At 38.2% G+C, this 21169-nt stretch overlaps 1 protein-coding gene across 1 annotated transcript in view; it reads left to right on the plus strand.

Annotated features, from left to right (window-relative positions):
- Positions 1-21169, plus strand: part of clasp1a (cytoplasmic linker associated protein 1a) — a 155888-nt gene that overhangs the window by 102394 nt on the left and 32325 nt on the right. Inside the window, exons 20-26 of the mRNA XM_061840755.1 lie at positions 4755-4862; positions 5604-5630; positions 7337-7501; positions 8360-8464; positions 16052-16111; positions 17061-17164; positions 20200-20444. Of these exons, the coding sequence (XP_061696739.1) occupies positions 4755-4862; positions 5604-5630; positions 7337-7501; positions 8360-8464; positions 16052-16111; positions 17061-17164; positions 20200-20444 (814 nt within the window). The remainder of the gene's footprint in view (positions 1-4754; positions 4863-5603; positions 5631-7336; positions 7502-8359; positions 8465-16051; positions 16112-17060; positions 17165-20199; positions 20445-21169) is intronic.

Below are 21169 nucleotides of genomic sequence, written 5' to 3' on the forward strand. Positions count from 1 at the left end.
TATTTGTTTATCACAACATCCCAACTTCATTGGAATTGGGTTTGTACTTGTGGTATAGCTGCTTGGTATTTGTAAGTAGTCAAGAAAGAATATTTCTATTAGTCTCAGTCTAAACAAAAAATTGAACATCCCTACTTTAACACATTCCTGGCTGAGACTATACAGTTGTGCTGTTAAAAATCTTTGAGTGTCTTGCTTTACTTCAGAAGCTCCCTAATCGCAGATGTTTTCCAGAGTGGGGCATTTTCCTTGCCCATTAATTTCTTTTCCTGAATTAGTTCTAACTAACATCTTCTTATTTACCGCTTCTCCTACTCGCCGACCTTTCCTATATAACAAAAAGATGGGATCCCTGGTAGAAGTGATGGTAAGACTTATCTGTGTTAGTGTCTGTAGTTTTGCAAATTGTACTGACAATTTCATATGTCTCTATTCAGTTCTCTGTTCACATCTTTTCTTGCTACATGTGTGCCATTGTCTCTTCTCTTTATTCCTTCCAAGTGATTGTAGGTTGTGTGTAACTGCATGGACTGTCTGCATGGTCTCCTTGTAACCCAAACAACAATATTCACCTGCAGAATTCAGTCTCTCCAAGTGTAATTCTTTCTATTGTATTCTATGCCACCTGTCTGTCATATTTCCTCTTTTGTTTCATCCCTCTCAAATTGAATCAAATTAAAATTAGAAGAAAAGTAAAGGGTTCATGCCCTGCTTTTTAATGACCCACAAAAGGAAAATCCATGTTAAATTTGTAAATTATTTAAATATGTTTGAAAATAAGCAGTGAAAACATGTGCAAACAGTATACTACTAAACTGTTCAGTTCTGGTTGTAAGATCTTTTTTTCATTTCCTAAATTGCCCTGATTTTGTGGGTGGAATTAAATGGTATCTTCATGACGTCATGAGGATGCGGCTCTCCTACTATATAAACACCAAGTGCCCTTATTTCATTCAGTGGCCATTCGGCAGAATTGCACCTCCTTGTTCATAACTAACTTAACACATCTCTACCAGTAAAGCATGCAACTGGCCATGAAAGTATGCCCACAACTTGAAAAAATATGTCTTCCCAGAAGTATAAATTGTTTTATGTTATTTCGGTCTCTTGCCGTCTGCCACCACACACATTTCGTGAAGCGGAAGTGAACCGAGCCCATTGCCAGCCTAACAGCCACTTTCCTCATTGATTATGACCTAAAATAATGAATTACTCTCAGAATAATATGCAATTGAACATCAAATTATGCTCCCACCTCGAAAATGTAATGTGTTTGGCGTTATTTGGCTATATGTCTTGCCGTTTAGCACCTTGAGTGAGGTTGCAAGGCAGATCCAAGATCCGAAACGAAAGAGATCCTCTGCCCTGTGCCCCACTGCTTCCTAAAATGCAGTTAAGAAGGCGCTGGAGGTCCAGTGAAACTGCATTAAGGGCTTCAGCCTCATAGTTTCCCAACCGTGTTGCAGGAGTGAGAAGAGAGGAGGGGGAAAATTTTATCCCCACGCTTTTGCTGTATGTGACAAACCCTTAGGGGGCCACAGAAGCACGTTGTACCGCTTAATTACAATGGAGGGAATTTCTCTGGCAGAGCGGCATTTTGCAATTTGGTCAGCTTAGATGAAGCTTCTCTCTAGCCTGTGAATGTGTGTGCTACCACTGTCACTGAAAATTCTGAGCATGAGAGTGAGTGAGAGAATGATGTAGTATTTGTGTTTTTAATTGACAGCTGAAAGTTTCAGGGAGGCAGGATATTCAGAGCTATCAGTGACGCCCACAGCATCTGCAACCTGAAAAATTGTCTAAATTCTTTAATATTTTGAAGACTGATTTCACATACGTTGCGTTTTAAAAAAAAAAAAAACAACTAAATATTACTATTCATTCATGATCCAGCTTCTTAATGAATCTTCTGTGATGTGTCAGATTTTGATTTTTTTTTCCCCCCTGTTTTAGTTAGATAATTAGAGCTCTCAGTGCTATGAGACATTTGGCCTCAATTACAATTTCTGGAATCTGTAGTGTTTTTCTCCCTTTCAAATACTAACTACAACTGACCATTCTTAGCTTCCAAGATTGGACGAGATCACAGAGTAATTTGCAGGGTTCTGTTTAGGAGGTCTTCAAGTAAGTAATATCACAAGAAGATACAGTAGTTAAGATACTGTACACCATCTAGTCAAAACATTTTGATCCTTTGAGACCTCTTAGTTTTTGTGCCTTTATTACAAACATAATAATCCTTATATTTGAGTGTCATTCTAGGAATAGAGAACGGGCACCTACGTCATAAAATCACGGGATTTTTGTCTACATCACCATATTGCCGGTCAAACAAAGCATTGTTGAAAGTTAATTCCGTTGAGACGAAACGAAAGTCTTATCACACAACACCCATAGTTTTGTCTGATACTTTTAACATTTAGAAGGTGATAATAAACAAAGGTACACAGAAAATTTAGAGACGCTTGGCATAGAGATCCACATTTAATGCTGAAGTCGATGTTTTCGCCGATAAGAAATTTGACTGTTAATTCGCTTCCCGTTGTCTTGGACGACTGGATATACACATGTATCTAGTGAATAAGTTGTTGAGATTTACCCAGAAGAGTTTGAAAGCGTGTAAAAGTCTGGACGCATACAAATACTTCATTGCTGGATCAGTTCTCAATCAAGAATAAATGCCACATAGTGATGGACCCACTCCAATTTTTTCAATACAAATACCACTGTTTAAATAAATGAACCCTGGTTTTATACAAACTTGCCTTCATTAACTGTGATTGGAAAAAAAATTAAGACAGGGAGTCCTCTCCTCCGTACACAGAAGCGTATTGCTGACACACATTTACCTCCGTAAACCTCTAAAACAAAAATAAAAATAATAACAAATATTATGAAATAATTATAGAATAATAATGATAATAATGAATAATTATTAAATAATAAACTGTTTGTAAAACAGACGTTTATTATTTTTTGCAATACAAATTGTTCTCAAATGTGTCAATGTCAGGTTCACCAATCAGACATTCATTAAACAGGTTCAAGTCTTGCGAGGAGAGAGGATAGGAACTGTCTCGTACAATTCACCACTGCACTCTGTGATTATCCTCTCCTCAGCACCTCTATTTAGTTTTTAGACGCCCCTTATTTACATGGATTTACAAAATGGAGATGCCAAGCAAAACAGTTGGAAACAAGGTGTACATGTTTGTTCATGTGCGTGTGCACGTGTGGAAGATTGCTGAATACATGTGTGGTCATCATTTCTTTAACAGGAAGCAGTTCTAACAGTTCTGATGATTAGACGTTTTTGTTCTTGCTATCTCCTGCTAGGAGGCTGCCACATTATCTAGAGCAGAGCAAAGCATTTCTTTATTGGAAGCAGATGTATGATAATTACGAACACAATTATTCCTCCAGTCAACTTGGCATTATAAATACGTCTTGATAATTTGAGATTGAGAAGATGAATTCCTACCTGAAATGATCATTATATAGTGTTATGTGTGAATTTAGATAAAAATCCCCCTTGCTCAAACCATCAAAATGTGACAAAGCAGTTGGATTGTGTTTAAGACAATTTAATCACACACACAACAATACAACACTGGCACAATAAAACTAACACAAAATTGAAGTTCAAAGACCGAGTTGTAGTTGTTCCAAGCAGCGCTGTGGTGGTAAAAAGCCCCGTTGATGGTCTTTCTCGTCCTTTTATAGTTACTCCTTGGAGCATTCCAGAATTCCGCATAACAAAAGACCTGCATCACTTGCATCATTTAACTTAAAACTATAAAAGGAAACCGCATCACAAAAGATCCACATTATAATAATTTAAAAGCATGAAAGGAAAATAAAGAATAAAAATACCCACACATAATAGGTGTGTGTATCTTAATTGCTGAAATCCATCGATCTTTTCTGGTCTTTTCAGCTGGTATTCTATAGTATTATTTCTTTGAAGAACTGTCTCATCTATTGTGACAACCAACAGCACAACACATCTCAGGCATTGTGAAAAATATGCTCCAGTTCAACGACTCCCGTACTGCCTAGCAGCTTTGTTTTTACCGGCAATATGGCGCCGTAAAAACAGAGACGTCACGTACATGATCTCTATAGTTTGCACTGGTGTTGGAACTACACGTTGTTAACGGTAAAATCAATCCCATCCTTCTATTATTTTTTCCTGTTTTTAAAATCTAAAAATACACTACAGTACATTGAAATGAATACATTGTCAAGTTTCTGTTTTGACGAGGAAAGATCTCTAGCCTGAATTGTAGAATGTTTCGTGTGTATGACACAGCTGCAGGGTTTTGCGTTTGATTCTCAGCTCAGACTTGTGTTTACTCCACTTCCGTCCCCCATTCCAAAAGTCGTGTGTTTGGTTAATTGAAGTTTCTAATTTTGCTCATAGATATGAATGCAACGTAAGTATAAATAGAAGTACTGTGCGTATGTCTTTAATCCAGTTTGTGCCCTACTTCTCCACTACACATAACTATGACCCTTAATTGGAGAAATGGTAATAAATGAATGGAAGGATGGATGAAGCCCAATAATAACCTTAATAAACTCTGGTTTCAACTTCCTTTTTTTTGGGGTGGGGGGGCTAATATTTTCTTTACATTGTTACTCCCAGATGCACTCTTTATCAGTGTTTTGTTCATTGAAGTGGCATATTCTCACTCTAAATCTTATTCTGAACCGTACTTCACTGCATTTTGGCTCCCTGTCGTCTTATTCAGGTCGTGTTCGTACCAGAAGACAAAGCTCAGGTAGTGCAAGCGGAGCTAGTTCTTCAGCGGTGGACAGTAGAGGACGGAGTCGAGCTAAAGTGGTGTCTCAATCTCAGCGTACGTATACGCAATATTTAATTAATGCAAAAGAAATACCATCAATAGTCATGTTTTGTACACAAGTTGTGATGCACAAATATTAAATTTTGTTTTTTTCTTAGACCTGCTTTTATGTGTTCACCTCCACTCACTAATAAATCTCTGTGTGTGCATACGTTTTATGCTGTGTATGGTTGCATTTTGAGTTGAATTATGGTGTTGTTGCTACAGATATTTTCAACATTCTACCAATGGCAACAAATTCTAAGTCATTTTAAGTGTGGGGCCCTACGATTTCTGAGATGCAGTTAATACAAACACTTTCAGTTCTTCATCAAGCATTAACATGGTGGGGGTGGGCGGAATTTCTCTAGCCAATTGTAAATATGGTAATTTTCTCAGTAGTTGAGCTTGTAATTTTTGCATCTCAAACTGGAATTTGCTGTCCTTTCAAAACACAAGCACACACGTTGGGAATAGAGTATTATGCGTCTGACAACTTCTATTGGTTTCCAGTTGGACACAGGAAGAATTATCACCAGTTATGTGTATTGATTTCTGAATCAAATCATCCATTTAAGTGTCAAAATCAGCCACACCTCATGTAGCTTCAAACTGACAAAATTTACCAATACAGTTGTTAGATTTCATAGGGTCCTAAGAGTCCATGGTGCATAAAACCAATAAACATAATCCTTTCTGTCTCATTTTGACCGTTCTTGATCTCCAATTGTCCTGCCTATTGCTTCCATCATTCAGGATCCAGATCGGCCAATCCCATCAGTGGTAAGGCTTCATCCAATCATAAACTGGATGGGTACAGCACTATCCCCAGACATCACTCAACTTTGCACGTCTCGTTCCTTTAAGCCTTTACTTTCAGATCACTAATTTATTGCATGTTTTGATTGTGAATATTGTGTGTGATGAGATGGTGATTGGAACCTCAAAGGTGTCAATGGCAATTATTTTGTCTTATGTTTGTCTCGTATGGTGTACACTTGCCACGTTTGCCTCACTATGTAGTTAATTACAATACCATGTTTTTGTCAATAGTCATGATTACATGTTGGTCTCGCCTTCATTTGTTGCTGGAATTACAGGATATTAAAGACACTTAGCATTTCAGCACTAAATTCATATTATATAACACTCACTTTTGTAAATTTAATATACTTTACTCAAATTATGAGTAAGTATTGTATGTAATTGACTTCTAGTACAGTTAAGTCAATGTTACAATGTGGGATTTTCTTTTTAATGGAGAACTGGATACATTTACTTTAGTGCTACATAATTTCTGTCCTCTTACCGTCAGTAAATGTACATTTTCCTACGCCTGGCTGACAAAAAATGTTTTTATTCAGAAAAATAGCATGTTTTAGCTCTCAAAACTGATCTCAGGGCAGATCGTTTGACCTAAATATGTCAGAATTTGAGTATTTAATATTTTAAAAACATATTTCTCTTTAAAGATTTACCTTTTACAATTATACAGTAGTACCTCTACTTACAAATGTCTCTAGTCATGAGAAATTCAGGTTACCAAACACCCCCTTGGAAAATATTGTCTTTAGTTACGAAAGAAAATTCAGTATATGTAAAGAAAAAAATAGACGTTGGATTCGCAGCCCCTAAATTCCACCGAACGTAAACATCCTGTATCTTGGTTTGTATATCGCCATGAAGCCGCTCTCCCATTGGCTATCGCCATTGAATGTTCCTACCTAGGAAGGACGTCCATCTTTACCCATGATGCTTTTGATTCACCTTGGACACTCAAGTGTCATCAAATCACAGTTTCACTATCACACACTAGCACGCATTGGTAAACTACTACTTCTTTGTGAGTTTTACATTTGTTTTTTTGCAAGATATTCATTTTTATATGAAACTTTAATGGAATTAAGTGGTGTGCGTGTGTACATTCGTACGTATGGTCTCTCTCAGCGGTCAAATGTTTGCCTCGTCCTCCATCCCCCACGATGCCTTCTGTTTGTCACTCACACTTCTTTTCACATAGTCGCCCAACGCCAAAGGTAAATGAACATAGTTTTTATTTTTCTTTACATTATGTACTTTGAATGCTTTTTTGGGGATGTGTGTGGGGGAGGCTTGCAACAGATTAGGTTATTTACATGTAAAAAGCTTTTCTACTTACCAAAGATTCACGTAACAAAACTAAAATTTTGTAAGTAGAGGTACCACTGTAATAATAATTTTATGTGATAGCGATCTTTTGGTCTTGAATAAAAGTTGTCCATATTAGTTCAATAGAACACTTTATGTATCACTACATTTTTTACATTGGATGTATAATACTTAGCGATACTTTTGAGTATTTGTAAATATATTCATTGATTTCAGATGTTCCTGTTTTTTCTTCCAGTCATATTCTTACAACTACTTTCATGTTAATTATTTTTCATGCTCTTTATATGTACAGAATATTTATACTGTATATATGATTATGACTGTCTCCTTTGCAACAGCTGGCAGTCGCTCCAGCTCCCCAGGCAAACTTCTTGGGCACAGCAGCTATGGTCGGATCCCTCGGGCAGCAATATCTGCTTCCAGCACACCAGCTGACAAACGTAGCAGGATCCCTCGCAGCCAAGGGTGCAGCAGAGAGACGAGTCCGAGTCGAATGGGCTTAGGTACTGTATGGTCCGAGCACTTCCGTACACACAAGCTATCTCTCTTTTATTACATTGCAGTATGATGCTGCAAGACTTTCACTTATGTGGAAAAACATTCAGGAAAGTCAAACCTTGTGAACCCATAAAGCAAACATTTATTCCAACAAAGTTTAATTTGTTGACTGAATATGCGTAGCTGACTTATAGTGAAATAGGTCCTTTTAGATTTTGATGACAGTTAGCTATTAATTTATTTGTGGCTGTTTTGAAATGAGAGTGCAGGCAAAGTGAAAGTGTTTTTTCCCCCTTATTTTTTCCGTTATAAAAATCAATGGATTATACTGTATGTCTGAGCTTGTTCTGAAGTAAAATATGTAATAATATTTATTTCACATGAATTGTTCTTATTTTTATCCAGTGCTACTTTTGAATTTCACTACGGAAATTGGTTGTCTTCTATTTGTAACCTTACAAACTATTTAACCGTATAACTTTCAGTCTGTTGTTTTGAATAATTTACTCTAATACCAAGGTTACTATATATATGTTTTTGTGTAACCATTTAGGTGTCTTTGCATTTCAATACTTTTTTTTGAAAAGCAAATTGTTTTGTTAAAGTGTAAAAGATAAAGAAAAACTAAAAAATAAGACAATGAAACCATTTTTAAGGATTAAGATTAGCAAGCCATTATCACACCACATTTTGCTGAGTCTGTCCAACACGCTCTCTCATTACATCTCTGATGTCCCATCCCTGCCTGTCTAACTTTCTTCCTTGAATGCATACTGACATTTACACCTAACTTGTTATCCTCACAGCCAGCTTGTTTGGTAAAAAAGCTCTTCTCCCTGCTGCTCTTCCCTACCGCACGCTAGCCCGGAGCCGCATACCCCGCCCTAGCATGAGTCAGGGTTGCAGTCGCGACACTAGTCGCGAGAGCAGCCGTGACACCAGCCCTGCTCGCGGCTTTACTCCTCTGGGTAAGTATCTGTGTACTACCAGCTGTTTTTGAACAGTTGATCCAGCTCAGATTGTCCCAACCGAACGGTCTTGCCCAAAATGCCACATGCTATTAATTATTTTGTCTATAGTCGAAAACATGCTGTCTCTCAGTTTGCGCATACTTCTACTGTGTGGGTTCTCTCTATGCATGGCTTTAATTGGAATCTTTGGGTTGAGAAAATAACACCTGATTAAAGTGGATACCAATCACTTGACCTGTTCTTGAACTTTTCAACTCCTATTATGTCTGGAAGTGTATTGAGACGTCATGGAAGTGACATTACTCACAGTCCATGGTTTTTTTCAAATGCAATCTGCTTTCATTTCTTGCATTTTACTCTTCCACATGAAATCCAGGCCAGTTATAATTTGTATATACACAAAAGAAAACGAGTATTTGAACAGACTGCTATATTGCAAGTTCTCCCACTTAGAAATCATGAAGGGGATTTATTTGTATGATTTTTTTATTGATTTGTTTATGTGATACAGCTGCAAATATGTATTTGAACACCTGTCTATCAGCTAGAATTCTGACCCTGAAAGACTTGTTAGTCTGCATTTAAAAGTCCACCTCCACTCCATGTATTATCCTGAATCAGATGCACCTACGTGAGGTCTTTAGCTGCATAATGACACCTGTCCACCCCATACAATCAGTAAGACTCAAACTTGTAACCTGGCCAAGACCAAAGAGCTGTCCAAAGAGACCAGAGACAAAATTGTACAACTCCACACGGCTGGAAAGGGCGAAGGAGAAATTGCCAAGCAGCTTGGTGAAAAAAGATCCACTGATGGAGCAATCATTAGAAAATGGAAGAAGCTAAACATGGCGGTCAATCTCAATTGGAGTAGAGCCCCATATAAGATATCACCTCGTGGCTTCTCGATCCTTAGAAAGCTGAGGAATCACCCCAGGACGGCACGACAGGACTTGGTCAATGACCTGAAAAGAGCTGGGACAACCGTTTCCAAGGTGACTGTTGGTAATACACTAAGACATAATGTTTTGAAATCATGCATGGCACGGAAGGTTCTTAACCAGCACATGCCAAGGCCCGTCTTAAGTTTGCTATTGACCATTTGGATGATACAGAAGAGTCATGGGAGAAAGTTTTGTGGTCAGATAAAACCAAAATGGATCTTTTTGGTCATAGTTCCACTCACCGTGTTTGGAGGAAGACGAATGATGAGTTCCATCACAAGATCACTATCCCTACTGTAAAGCATGGGGGTTGAAGCATCATGCTTTTGCAGCTGGGGGGAGGGTGTTCTGCACATGGGAGAGGACGACTGCACTGTATTAATCCAACTGTGAAATTTGTCATTATACACACAGCGGGCCTGGATGTTCTCAAACAGCAATCACAGGTACTGAAGCGAGATTTCATGGATCTCCGAACAAAAGTGCAAGGGATGGATGCTGAGGTTTTTATAAGTGGACCTCTCCCACTTGTCGGGTCTGGAGCTGAACGTTTCTCAAGGCTCCGTCAATTGAATAGGTGGTTAGGCAAGGTGTGCACTGCACTATCCGTGAGTTTCATTGACAATTTCTGCCTTTTTTGGGAGTATAAAAACCTTTACAAAGCAGAGGGTTTCTGTCTGAATAGACAGGGGGTTAAGTTATTAGCTGCCGACATTTTCTAATGTGTGCGTCATTCACCGCCCTGTAAAGAAAATGTTTACAAAAACCAAGGACAAGAGGATCCAGTTGTTCCCAAACAATCGAAGGAACAAGAGATTAGGTGAGACAAGGTCCACACAGATTCATTTGCGTCATTCAAACAATCTGATGGGCAAATGACAAATGGAATGCGCCAGCACTTTAAATCTCCCACACTGCTTCCTGCCCACCTCAGAATCTCCCGTCGATGACTACAAAAACCATACATCCACAGTAGATGTTGGCTCCCCCTCTCCCAGCCTGAATGCTATGTTGGGTCTGATGGATAGGATGAAGACTATTGTCAACGATTGAGTCCACCCCATACTACGCCAAGATCTTCCTCCCATCCCCCCTCACCTGAAACCACCGTCCACTAAGAAGGAAAGAAGGCCCCTCCTCCACCCATGATCACTATCTTTAAATCTGACTGATATATACCGGGTCTTTTCCAGAATAACTCAGATCCCTATGGAGAGCAGGCATTTTTCATCCCTGCAATTACAAGGGACAGAAAGTTCCTCAAAAAGATATGGCACCAAAAAAGTAGAACTTCCAACTTAGCGAGGATAAAATGTGAGTCTATCAAACCATTCTCTCCAGCCATCTCTGCGAGACTAGTTCTTTTTTATATCACTGGATAACAAATCAATGTTGATCAATGACATCCTGCAACTTGCAATCTATGGTCTGGACTTTTTGTGATTAAATGAAACGTGGTTGAGAAAAAGTAGTTGTAATACCATTTTAAATGAGGCATCACCAGCAGATTTTAATTTTATGAACAAGTGTTGAACAGGGAAAAAAGGTGGTGGCATTGCTGTCTTTTTTTAATATGTGTTTTTTAGTTAATGGTGACCCAAAGGTTATCATTTTAATAATTTATAGACCTCCAAGATACAATGGAAAGTTTATGGAGGATTTTTCAGAACTGCTGTCAGTGATTTGTACTGACTACAACTATTTTGTCATAACAGGGGACTTTAAAATTCATGTTGACCGTAACGTGGAAAAAAACATCCTAAAAACCTTCTGCAATACTAGACACATTTAACCTCTCGCAGCATATTAAGAGTCCAACTCACACTGAAGGTCACATATTAGACCATGTCATCTCTAAGGATGTTGAAATTCTATAGATTGACATTAAGGATATGGCTATTTCTGACCATTTTTGTGTATCTTTTTTAATTACATATTCTTCCAAAAGTTCAGACAACCTCTATCTCTGTTATGAAAATGTACATAGATGAGAATACGGCCACTAAGTTTATGGAGACTGTGGCTGTGCCACAGACTGTGAATCCTGAGACAGTTGATGAACTTTTGGACAATTTCACCTCAAAAATCATAAATTCCATGAATGCTGTCGCTCCTGTTAAAACTAAGACCGTCCTGAGACGACCGAGAACACTGTAGAGGAGCACAAAGATGGTTAAGAGATCTAAATCGGACTGTAGGAAAGCCGAACGCAAGTGGAGAAAAACTCAAAATTTACTATGACCGCTACAGACAGTGTCTTTGTAATTTTAACGTAGAGTTAGTTAGAAATAGACAGCAACACTTTTCTGAGATCATCACTCAGAACTTCAACAATACTCGTGCTCTATTTGGTGTGGTTGACAAACTTACAACCACCCCAAATCAGATAGATCCAGAACTCGTAAGAGCTGACTAATGCAATGAGTTTGCCTGTTATTTTAGTGAAAAAATACAATCCATCAGGTCAAATGTCAGCACAAATCAGCAAAAAGTTAGAATGAGCTCACATATGAAGCTTTTGATACGGTAGATATACCGTACGACAATATACTGCGAAACAGGTTGGAAAAGTGGGTAGGACTAAATAGAACGGTCCTTAGATGGTTTAGGTCCTACCTGGAGGAAAGGAGGTACTTTTTGACCATTGGAGGTGCTGGGTCTCAGCGAATGGCAATGACCTATGGGGTCCCTCAAGGGTCAGTTCTTGGACTTCTCTTGTTCAGCCTGTATATGCTACCCTTGGGCCAAATTCTTCAAAACATTAATTTTGACTACCATAGCTATGCAGATGATGCACAGTTATATTTAGCAGTGTCTCCAGATGACTACAGTTCAATTGAGGTATTGTGCCACTGTTTAAATCAGATAACTGGATGAGCCAAACTTTTCTTCAACTAAATCACAACAAAACTGAGACAATTGTTTTTGGCAATAAAGAATAGACAATTGCTGTTAGTAGTCACCTGGACTCTCAATCTTTAGAAACCAAAGACCAAGTCCGAAACCTTGTTGTTCTGATTGATTCCGACCTGACTTTCAACAATCATATCAAATCAATCACAAAAACTGCCTTCTACTATCTGAAGAACATATCTAGAGTGAAGTCTTGTATGTGTCAAGCAGACCAGGAAAAACTCATCTATGCTTTTATCTCAAGTAGACTTGACTACTGAAATGGTCTTCTGACGGGACTCCCAAAAAAGAGTATTAAACAGGTGCAGCTCATTCATAATGCTGCAGCTCGCGTTCTGACCAAAACAAAGCGGTCAGAGCATATAACTCCAATCCTAAAGTCCTTGCACTGGCTTCCAGTCATTTTTAGAATAGTTTTTAAAGTTCTGCTACTTGTCTATAAATCACTAAATGATTTAGGTCCTGAATACATGAAAGAAATGCTTACGGTATACAAACCCAGTAGTGCTCTGAGATCGACTGAGTCAGGTCAAATAGTGGAGTGCCGAGTCCAAAGCAAACATGGTGAAGCAGCATTTAGCTATTATGCCGCACACAAACGGAATATATTGCTAACAGAGGTGAGGTCAGCCCCAAATGGGAATGTTTTTAAATCCAGGTTGAAAACTCTTCTTTTTTCTCATGCTTTTTAGACTATATCCACTTTTTGATCATATTACTTGCACTGTATGCAGTTTTAACTCTTTTTTTAATATATATTTTGTTTGTCATTTTTATTGTTTTTATCCCATTTTTAAATGTTTTATCTCTTTGTTTTCAAATGCCTTTAATCATGTAAAGCATATTGAGTTACCTCGTGTATGAAATCCAAATAAATTTGCTTTGTTTTGCTTTACGTTGTTTATTCAAGGAAGACTTTGTCGAAACTGATAGGAAGGAGAGCACACATTAAAAGTTAGTAGATGAGGGTTCAGTATTTCTTTTCATGCCAGAGTTATCCGCAGATTTCACCGAAAAACATCTCTAAACTGGAAAAGTATTATTGAAATTCCTCTCTCGCTCAGACATTCCAATGAGCCCGGCTGGAAAACTGACAGCCAATCAGCATTTGCCACGCCTGCAGTGCTTCGTATTCTGACGCCCTATTGCTCGCGGATACGTTTCACTGAACATAGAACGTCCACTATCTGGCATTTTGTGGCCGATGTTTGTGAAAAATAATTATATACAAGAAAAGCAAAAATAGCATGATGTACAATGTTCAAGCTTGTGCGCTTGAGCCAGAATACACACAGCCATCACTTGACGTGTTATAGAGATGGCGGCACTAACAACGAACAATTACAGTCCCATTATTGGGACCGCGAAGATTATATGCTTTTGTGAGGAGTTGGTTTAAATGTAGAGATGATACAGCAAGCATGGCTCAAATTTTTATTTATTTATTTTTTTTGTATCACGCGCGGATCGCTGTAAATAGTAACAAGGAAGTGTTGTGTTCTGAGAGCTACCAAAGCAAGTTGATGCTCCGTGTTATTACTATACCGACCATTGAGCAGACAAAATAAAAATAACAATGTACAATGTTCAAGCGTTTGAGCCAGAACACACACAAGCGGAATTCGACTTGTTGGGAGGGACGTGGCGCTGACGACGAACAATAACATAAAATGGATCGAGATTTGATGCCTTTCTGAGGAGTTGATTTAGATGTAGAGAATATATAGCAGGTGGCCAGACTTTTTTTTTTAACACCAAGTTGTACTTTTCAAGCAGCAAAGCTTCTTGCGATCCACCGGCGGCGGGTGTGGGGGCTGGGCTGTTGCGGGCGCGGATCGCCGTAAATAGTAACCGGGAAATGTTATACGTATATAGCCATCCATCCATTTTCTTTTTTCGCACAATGGTCGAAGGTGTGCTGGAGCCTATCCCAGCTGTCAACGGGGAGGAGGCAAGTTTACACACACGCAGACACGGGAGAACATGCAAACTCCACACACGGAAGTCCGGGATTGAACAGCTGCGCCTCATAACGTATGTTGTTGCTTTACCATACCAGCACGAGAGGCTAGAACTTAGCGGCTAATAACCAGTAATGATTAAATGCGTGCAAATTTCCCTGCTAATGAATAAGCCTCAGCTGTGACAGCCACAGCTTTATCCTGTCAGGTTGACCCCACAGGAGGTTATAGAAGTACAAATTTGGGTGCGTTTTCTCAGTTTTGGTCCAGAACAAGTCGGCATCTTGGCTTAGCTAGAATGAATGGTCTGTAATGCTAAGCACTGGCAATGTCAGGGGCGGGGTTAAGGATGTTTCTTCCGCGTTTGGCTCTGAAAGCTGGCACATATCCAGATTTTGCTTGGATTTCAAATATGTTCGTTATTTTCAATTTTTATTTTCAATTAATGTCAAAAATATGTAATAATAATATTACTTCACATTGGAGGATTTATTGTACATATGAATTTTGGGGAAAGTCTTCCTTTAAGGAGAGGATGACCGCAGCCATGTACTGTGATATTTTGGGGAACAACCTCTTTCCCTCAGTCAGAGCATTGTAGATGGGTCGTGGCTGGGTCTTTCAACATGACAATGACCCAAAGTACACAGCCAGGAAAACCAAGGAGTGGCTCTGTAAGAAGCATATCAAGGTTCTGGTGTGGCCTCGCCAGTCTCCATACCTAAGCCCAATAGAAAATCTTGGAGGGACCTGAAACTCCGTGTTTCTCAGCGAGAGCCCAGAAACCTGTCTGATCTAGAAAAGATCAGTGTGGAGGAGTGGGCCAAAATCCCTCCTGCAGTGTGTGCAAACCTGGTGAACAACTACAAGAAACATTTGACCTCTATAATTGCAAACCAAGGCGACTGTACCAAATATTAACATTGTTTTTTTCAGGTGCTCAAATACTTATTTGCAGCTGTATCACACAAATCGTTAAAAAAATCATTTATTGTGATTTCTGGATTTCTCTTTTTAGATTATCTCTCTCACAGTGGACATGCACCTACGATGAAAATGTCAGACCCCTCCATGATTTCTAAGTGGCCAAACTTGCAATATAGCAGTGTATTCAAATACTTATTTTCTTCACTGTAAAACATTTGTTAGTAGATGAATGAACACAATAAATGGATTAGTAATGAACAATCACCATCTAACGATTATTTTCGTTGGACATACAGAGACACAGATATTTTCTCCCATAATTGAAATTCAGTTTCAGGAAGGTACCCAACTTTTTTAAATAATAATTGAAAGAATAAAAATACAAAAAAACAAATTGGGCCAATATAAGAGTAGGGGTGTATCTGGGACGGTTTCCACCTCATCCGCGACCCGAGTGTGGATTAGTGTGAAGGAAAATGGATGGATAATTGTGCACCCTTATGTAAGACAATGTAGCAATACAAAATCGAGGCAGGTGGAAGTCATGACTAATTAGCACACTGCTACATTTTTTTACCCAAATATTTTACATTCACATTGTCAATTAATATCCCCATTCCACTCTGAATTGATGTAAAATTTGTTTAAATGTTTAAAATGTAGTAATATGTTTAACAAAATCATTAAACATTGCTAAATGCCAACAGTTTAAAAAAAAACATCCCGTACCATTTAAAACAATATATATAGAATATTAAAGTGAAACAGATTCATGGGATACATTAAAATATTAATAATCAGCCTTTGAGGATATTACCCACCTCTTCTGTACCCCGCAGCTTCCCGACGGCATTCTCGTTCAACCAGTGCTCTCACAGCTGACCCCCATGGCCAGTCAGGTGACCTGCATGAATAGATGTCCCAACCCACCGCCCCCTTTTAGTTTTCCCTCAAAACCATGTCTCATATCCGCCCGTTGTCTTTTGTACTTGCATGCTTTGTGGTAACTGCAGGAAAGACCTATATTAGGGGCATTTTGTTGTTTATCTTTTCGCAAGACAGCTAAGAGGAGGTTTCTAAAGAGATTTCCTGTGACAGACACAATCTACATAGTTAATAGGATGGGATTTTACAGGTTATAGCCTTTAGTTTTATAGTTTCCAGACATTGTTCACGTGGGTCATTCTGATGATGTTCATTTCTTTTCTTTTAATTTGGTGTATATCTATGTTTCTTTTTCTCTTTGGTACATTTTTGGTGCTGCTCCATCTCTTTGAGATTTTAAGGTTGCTAAATTTTTCCTCTCCTTTTGCACATGCCATTCATTCTCTTTCATTGTTCTGTTTAGTTTTGGAAAGGTGACAAAATGACAAGGTTGATAATACTTTCCTTCAACTGATGATTTTTGGTATTATATTAAATGCACTTGACATCCTGCAATACATTCCCCTTTAAAATGGAACAGATGATTATGAGACAAGAAATTATATTTAGAAGTTTTATCCCCACATTAGAGATGCTTATTGATCTGATGGCACATTTTGTTTCTTCACCTAAAAATGTGGTATTCTGTTACAAATACAGTACATAAAGCTATCTTGTAAATTGTGTGTCAGCTGTGGATCTAAATTCCTGTAGAGCAAACCTACAATATTGTCTCATATTATGCCAAGCCCAAATCTTTTCAGCCTTTGGCAAAAACAAAGCACATTCCCTTACCGTTTCACTACTTTTGGAGGGAGTAAAATATCGTTTTTGATCATCAGGTAAGTTATGCTATATGAACCCATCTTGCCAAAAGTAGTACATCTTTTTTCTCTCCTTTTTATCCTTTCAACTCACCTATAGAACGTTATGGTTTGATTCACCAAGCTAGAATCTCAGCATCAGTCAACGCTATGAGGGTTCTTAACACTGGCACTGAAGTGGAAGCAGCAGTTGCTGATGCTCTGGTAAGTTGAATAGAATTTTGAGTGGGATTTTTTTTATTTTTTCCACAGTTTTCCAAAATACATTTTACTGACACTGTATAACTTGAGAACCTTAACTGACAGTTAGCAGAAAAGTTGAAATGATTTACTATAATGTGGTGAAATCCTCTTTTGCAAATCCAGGACTCTACTTGTTCTTTGTGCCAATTTAAACTTTTTTACTTCCTTTTCTCTTGTTGTTCTTTACCATTTCAGCTATTAGGAGACTCCAGGAATAAGGTAGTGGGTCAGATTGAACAATACACTGTACTGTATATACATTTCCTTGCAATCGTGCACGAATGAAGTATAGAAATATGCAATGTAGCTTCAAAATTGTTGGTAACCTTCTGTTATCGAAAGAAAAACCTAGAATGATCACTTTCAAGACTAGAATTTGCCAAAATGCTTTTGTGAGAATCTACTCTGGACATATGAGACAAAGTTTGAGATCTTGCCACATCTGACACAGGATATACAATGTCTTAAAAATGAATTTTTCCCCCTCCTGATTTCTTTTTTGTTTTTTTGTATATCTATTGCGCGCACAGGTTTGAAATCATTACATCAATTTTTATATCACCCAGAGACAACCCAAGGAGATACAAAATGCAGTTTTCAAATGACAATGGCATGACAAAAATCCAACAATTTCTGACCCGCTAGGAAAAGGTAATTGGCTCTCTTGTTAAATCACACTCACTGTGACTAACAACAAATTTGGGGAAGGTGAGTTCAATATTACAAGCTACACCCAAGCATGATTACCCCAATACTTGTTGAATCTAAAAATCATTTAAATAGAATCTGTCAGAGAACGTGAAGTAGGCTACAAGATATCAAGAACCAATGCCAATATCCAAAGAAATTCAAGAAGAAATGAAAATAAAACAATTGAAATTTATCAGTCTGTAAAAGGTTACACAGCCATTTCCAAGGCTTTGGGGCTCTTGTGAACCTCTGTCAGAGCCATTATCCACAATTGGAAAAAACTGGGATCAGTTGCAACCTTCCCAGGAGTGGAGGACCAACTATAATTATTCCAAGAGTGCGACGAGGACTCATCCAGGAGGTCACAAAAGAATCTTAAACAACATCGAAAGACTTGCAGCTCTCACTGGCCTCAGTTAAGGTCAGTGTTCATGATTCTACCATAAGAAAGGCACTGGCAGAAAATGGCATCCATGGGAGGGTTCCCAGGTGAAAACATCTGCTGTCAGCAAAGAATACAATGCCTCATCTCACATATCTTCTTGATCCTCAAGATTTTTGAGAAACATTCTGTGGACTGAGTCAAAAATATAACCTTTTGGGAGGTGTGCAGCACGTTACATCTGGCACACCATTTGATAGAAAGATTATGCCAACATTGAAGCACGGTGGTGGCAGTGTGATGATCTGTGGCTGCTTTGCTGCCTCAGGACCAAGACAACTTGCTGTGATTGATAGAGCAATGACCTATACTGTATACCAGAAAATCCTGAAGGAGAACGTCTGGTCAACACTTGATGCCCTCAAACTAAAGCGCTCTTGGATCATCAATCCGAAACAAACCCGCAAGTCCAACTCTGATATTTCCTTGCATTGTCTCTTAAGTAATACTAAAATTGGTTTGGTGATTTGAAACCTTTGTTTGTACTAGATGTGCAAAAAAAAAAAAAGAAATCAGGAGAGGGGTGAGTACTTTTTCATGGCACTATATTTGTCTTTGCAATGATATCACGAGACTACCAAAGCAACAAACTGCCCATTATTAGACAGCTTAGTCTCGGTCGTAGGTCAAGGGTCCTGCAACAGGAGGAACACATACTTAAAACCACTGAGAATGGCTTGTTGAAGTGACCTTCTGTGGGCCCTTAATAAATCGGCTTTATTATCTGTAAAAGGAGTTGAAACTTGCAGTCAAGGAATGGCACCCATCAAACCGCAGATAGAAAGAGCAGTTTGCTCTTGAGGAGTAGGCCAGAATACCACTTAAAGTGCATAAGTCTCATTGACACCTTTTTTAGTTTATATAATTGTTTGTTCACAATTTAAAAGCAAAGCAAATAGTTTTTTTGAGTGAAGTTTGTCCATTTTTGTTTGTTAGATTTATCAGTTAAAAGGGTTTTCTTTCTCTAATGGAAGGGTCACAATTTTGTCCATGTGTATATTCATCATTTGATTTTTGCTTTTCTGCTTGAGTTAATGTATCTCAAATGTGTACAGCTGTACGACATGTGGCATTTTATATTGTGTCACTAAATTACTGGACCCCTGATTTTTTTTCCTCCCCATTTTTATGATCCGTTTAAATGTTTTTGTCTGTGAATTTCACCCTAGCACATTGCACCTCTCTTTGTCATCAAAATCCCACCTTATCCAGGTGCACTGCTTCAACCTGCCTGGCTTCTGATGTTTTGTAAGAAAATACTGTCCAGTGAACCCTCCTCCATCGCAGGGTTTACGTTCCAGACCCAAGTGATAAAATCCACAATATAGAAATAGAAATACCATATCAAGAGAAGTATGAACCAAAAGAAAATTCCTGTAATTGTTTTTGGGTCTTACAACACACTTTAAAAAAAACACACACATTTAAAGTCAATCTATATTGAGAGAGAGAGAGTGAAAGAGAGAGAGCGATGGATTAAAAATACCCAAAAGATCACAATAAGACATTCAGTACAAAAAAAATTGGCATCCTAGAGAATCTACCAGTGCTACCAATTGCTTTAACTCATTAAAAAAAAGTGTTGAGGAATAAGAAAAACAGTGGGACCATAAAGTGTAAACTGTTATACAACAGGGGTTTACTGTACATTGTTTAGTTTTTAACTCGGGAATATAGGCTGCATATGAATTAGGAAATTCATCTTTTAGTAAACCAACTGAATAAGAAAATTGACAAAAGGGCATAATGGCTGCCTGATGCTAGTAGTAACCTGCTGTGTTTATGCACCAGCTCCTTTTCCTTGGAGCTGCTTCTTCAGAAATGTTTTTTATATTGGATAATTTCTTACTTTTATTCCTTTCAGAGGAAGCCAATGAGGCGACGATATGAATCACCAGGGATATACTCCGATGATGATGCCAACAGCGATGCCTCCAGTGCCTGCTCAGAACGTTCTTATGGCTCAAGAAATGGCGGCATCCCTCATTATCTTCGCCAGACTGAGGATGTCGCAGAGGTCCTGAACCACTGTGCCAGCTCCAATTGGTCAGAGCGTAAGGAGGGACTTCTGGGTTTGCAGAATCTCCTCAAGGGTCAAAGAATACTGAGGTGGGCTTTTTCACCTCAAGATTTTTCACCTCAACTCTTTCTTTGTACCATCTTTCTTTGTAAATATCTCACGTTTCAATGTGGGCACATGCAACTTTTACACAGGTGAAGCTTATGTATGTAGAAAATGTTTTTTCCTTTAAAAGTGTACTGGGTGAGGCTTATAATTGGATGCACTACGATACAGTATATATATATATATATATATATATATATATATATATATATGTGTGTGTGTGTGTGTGTGTGTGTGTGTGTGTGTGTGTGTGTGTGTGTGTGTTGACATCCACAGGGGTTAATCTATCTATTTTCTATCGAACATTTTAAAATATTTTTAACCTTTTAAGAACACAAATCTTAGTAGTATAATCCACAAATTATGTACAATCTTTTCGTCGAGGTTTCCCGATCCCACTTTTTTGCAACCTTTACCAGCTAATTGCAGATAGACACAGACCTTTCCAAGAATTTTGAAAACAAGAGTTTATGTATTTTCATAATTCTCACCAAAAAGTTAAACATTCATAGATTTGCAATTCAGGGTTCACAATTAAAACAGTTTCAAATATTTATTTAGTTATATTTACATAATTTGGGATTGCAGCTCATAAAATCCACAAAATCAGGAATATGAATATAGGCATATGATGGACTTTTTAATCCACTGTATGTTAAATATAGCCAAGATATTTATGATACTAGAATGTCAAAACGAAACAAATTAC

This window comes from Syngnathoides biaculeatus, chromosome 14 (assembly GCF_019802595.1).
Source record: "Syngnathoides biaculeatus isolate LvHL_M chromosome 14, ASM1980259v1, whole genome shotgun sequence".
NCBI lineage: Eukaryota > Metazoa > Chordata > Actinopteri > Syngnathiformes > Syngnathidae > Syngnathoides > Syngnathoides biaculeatus.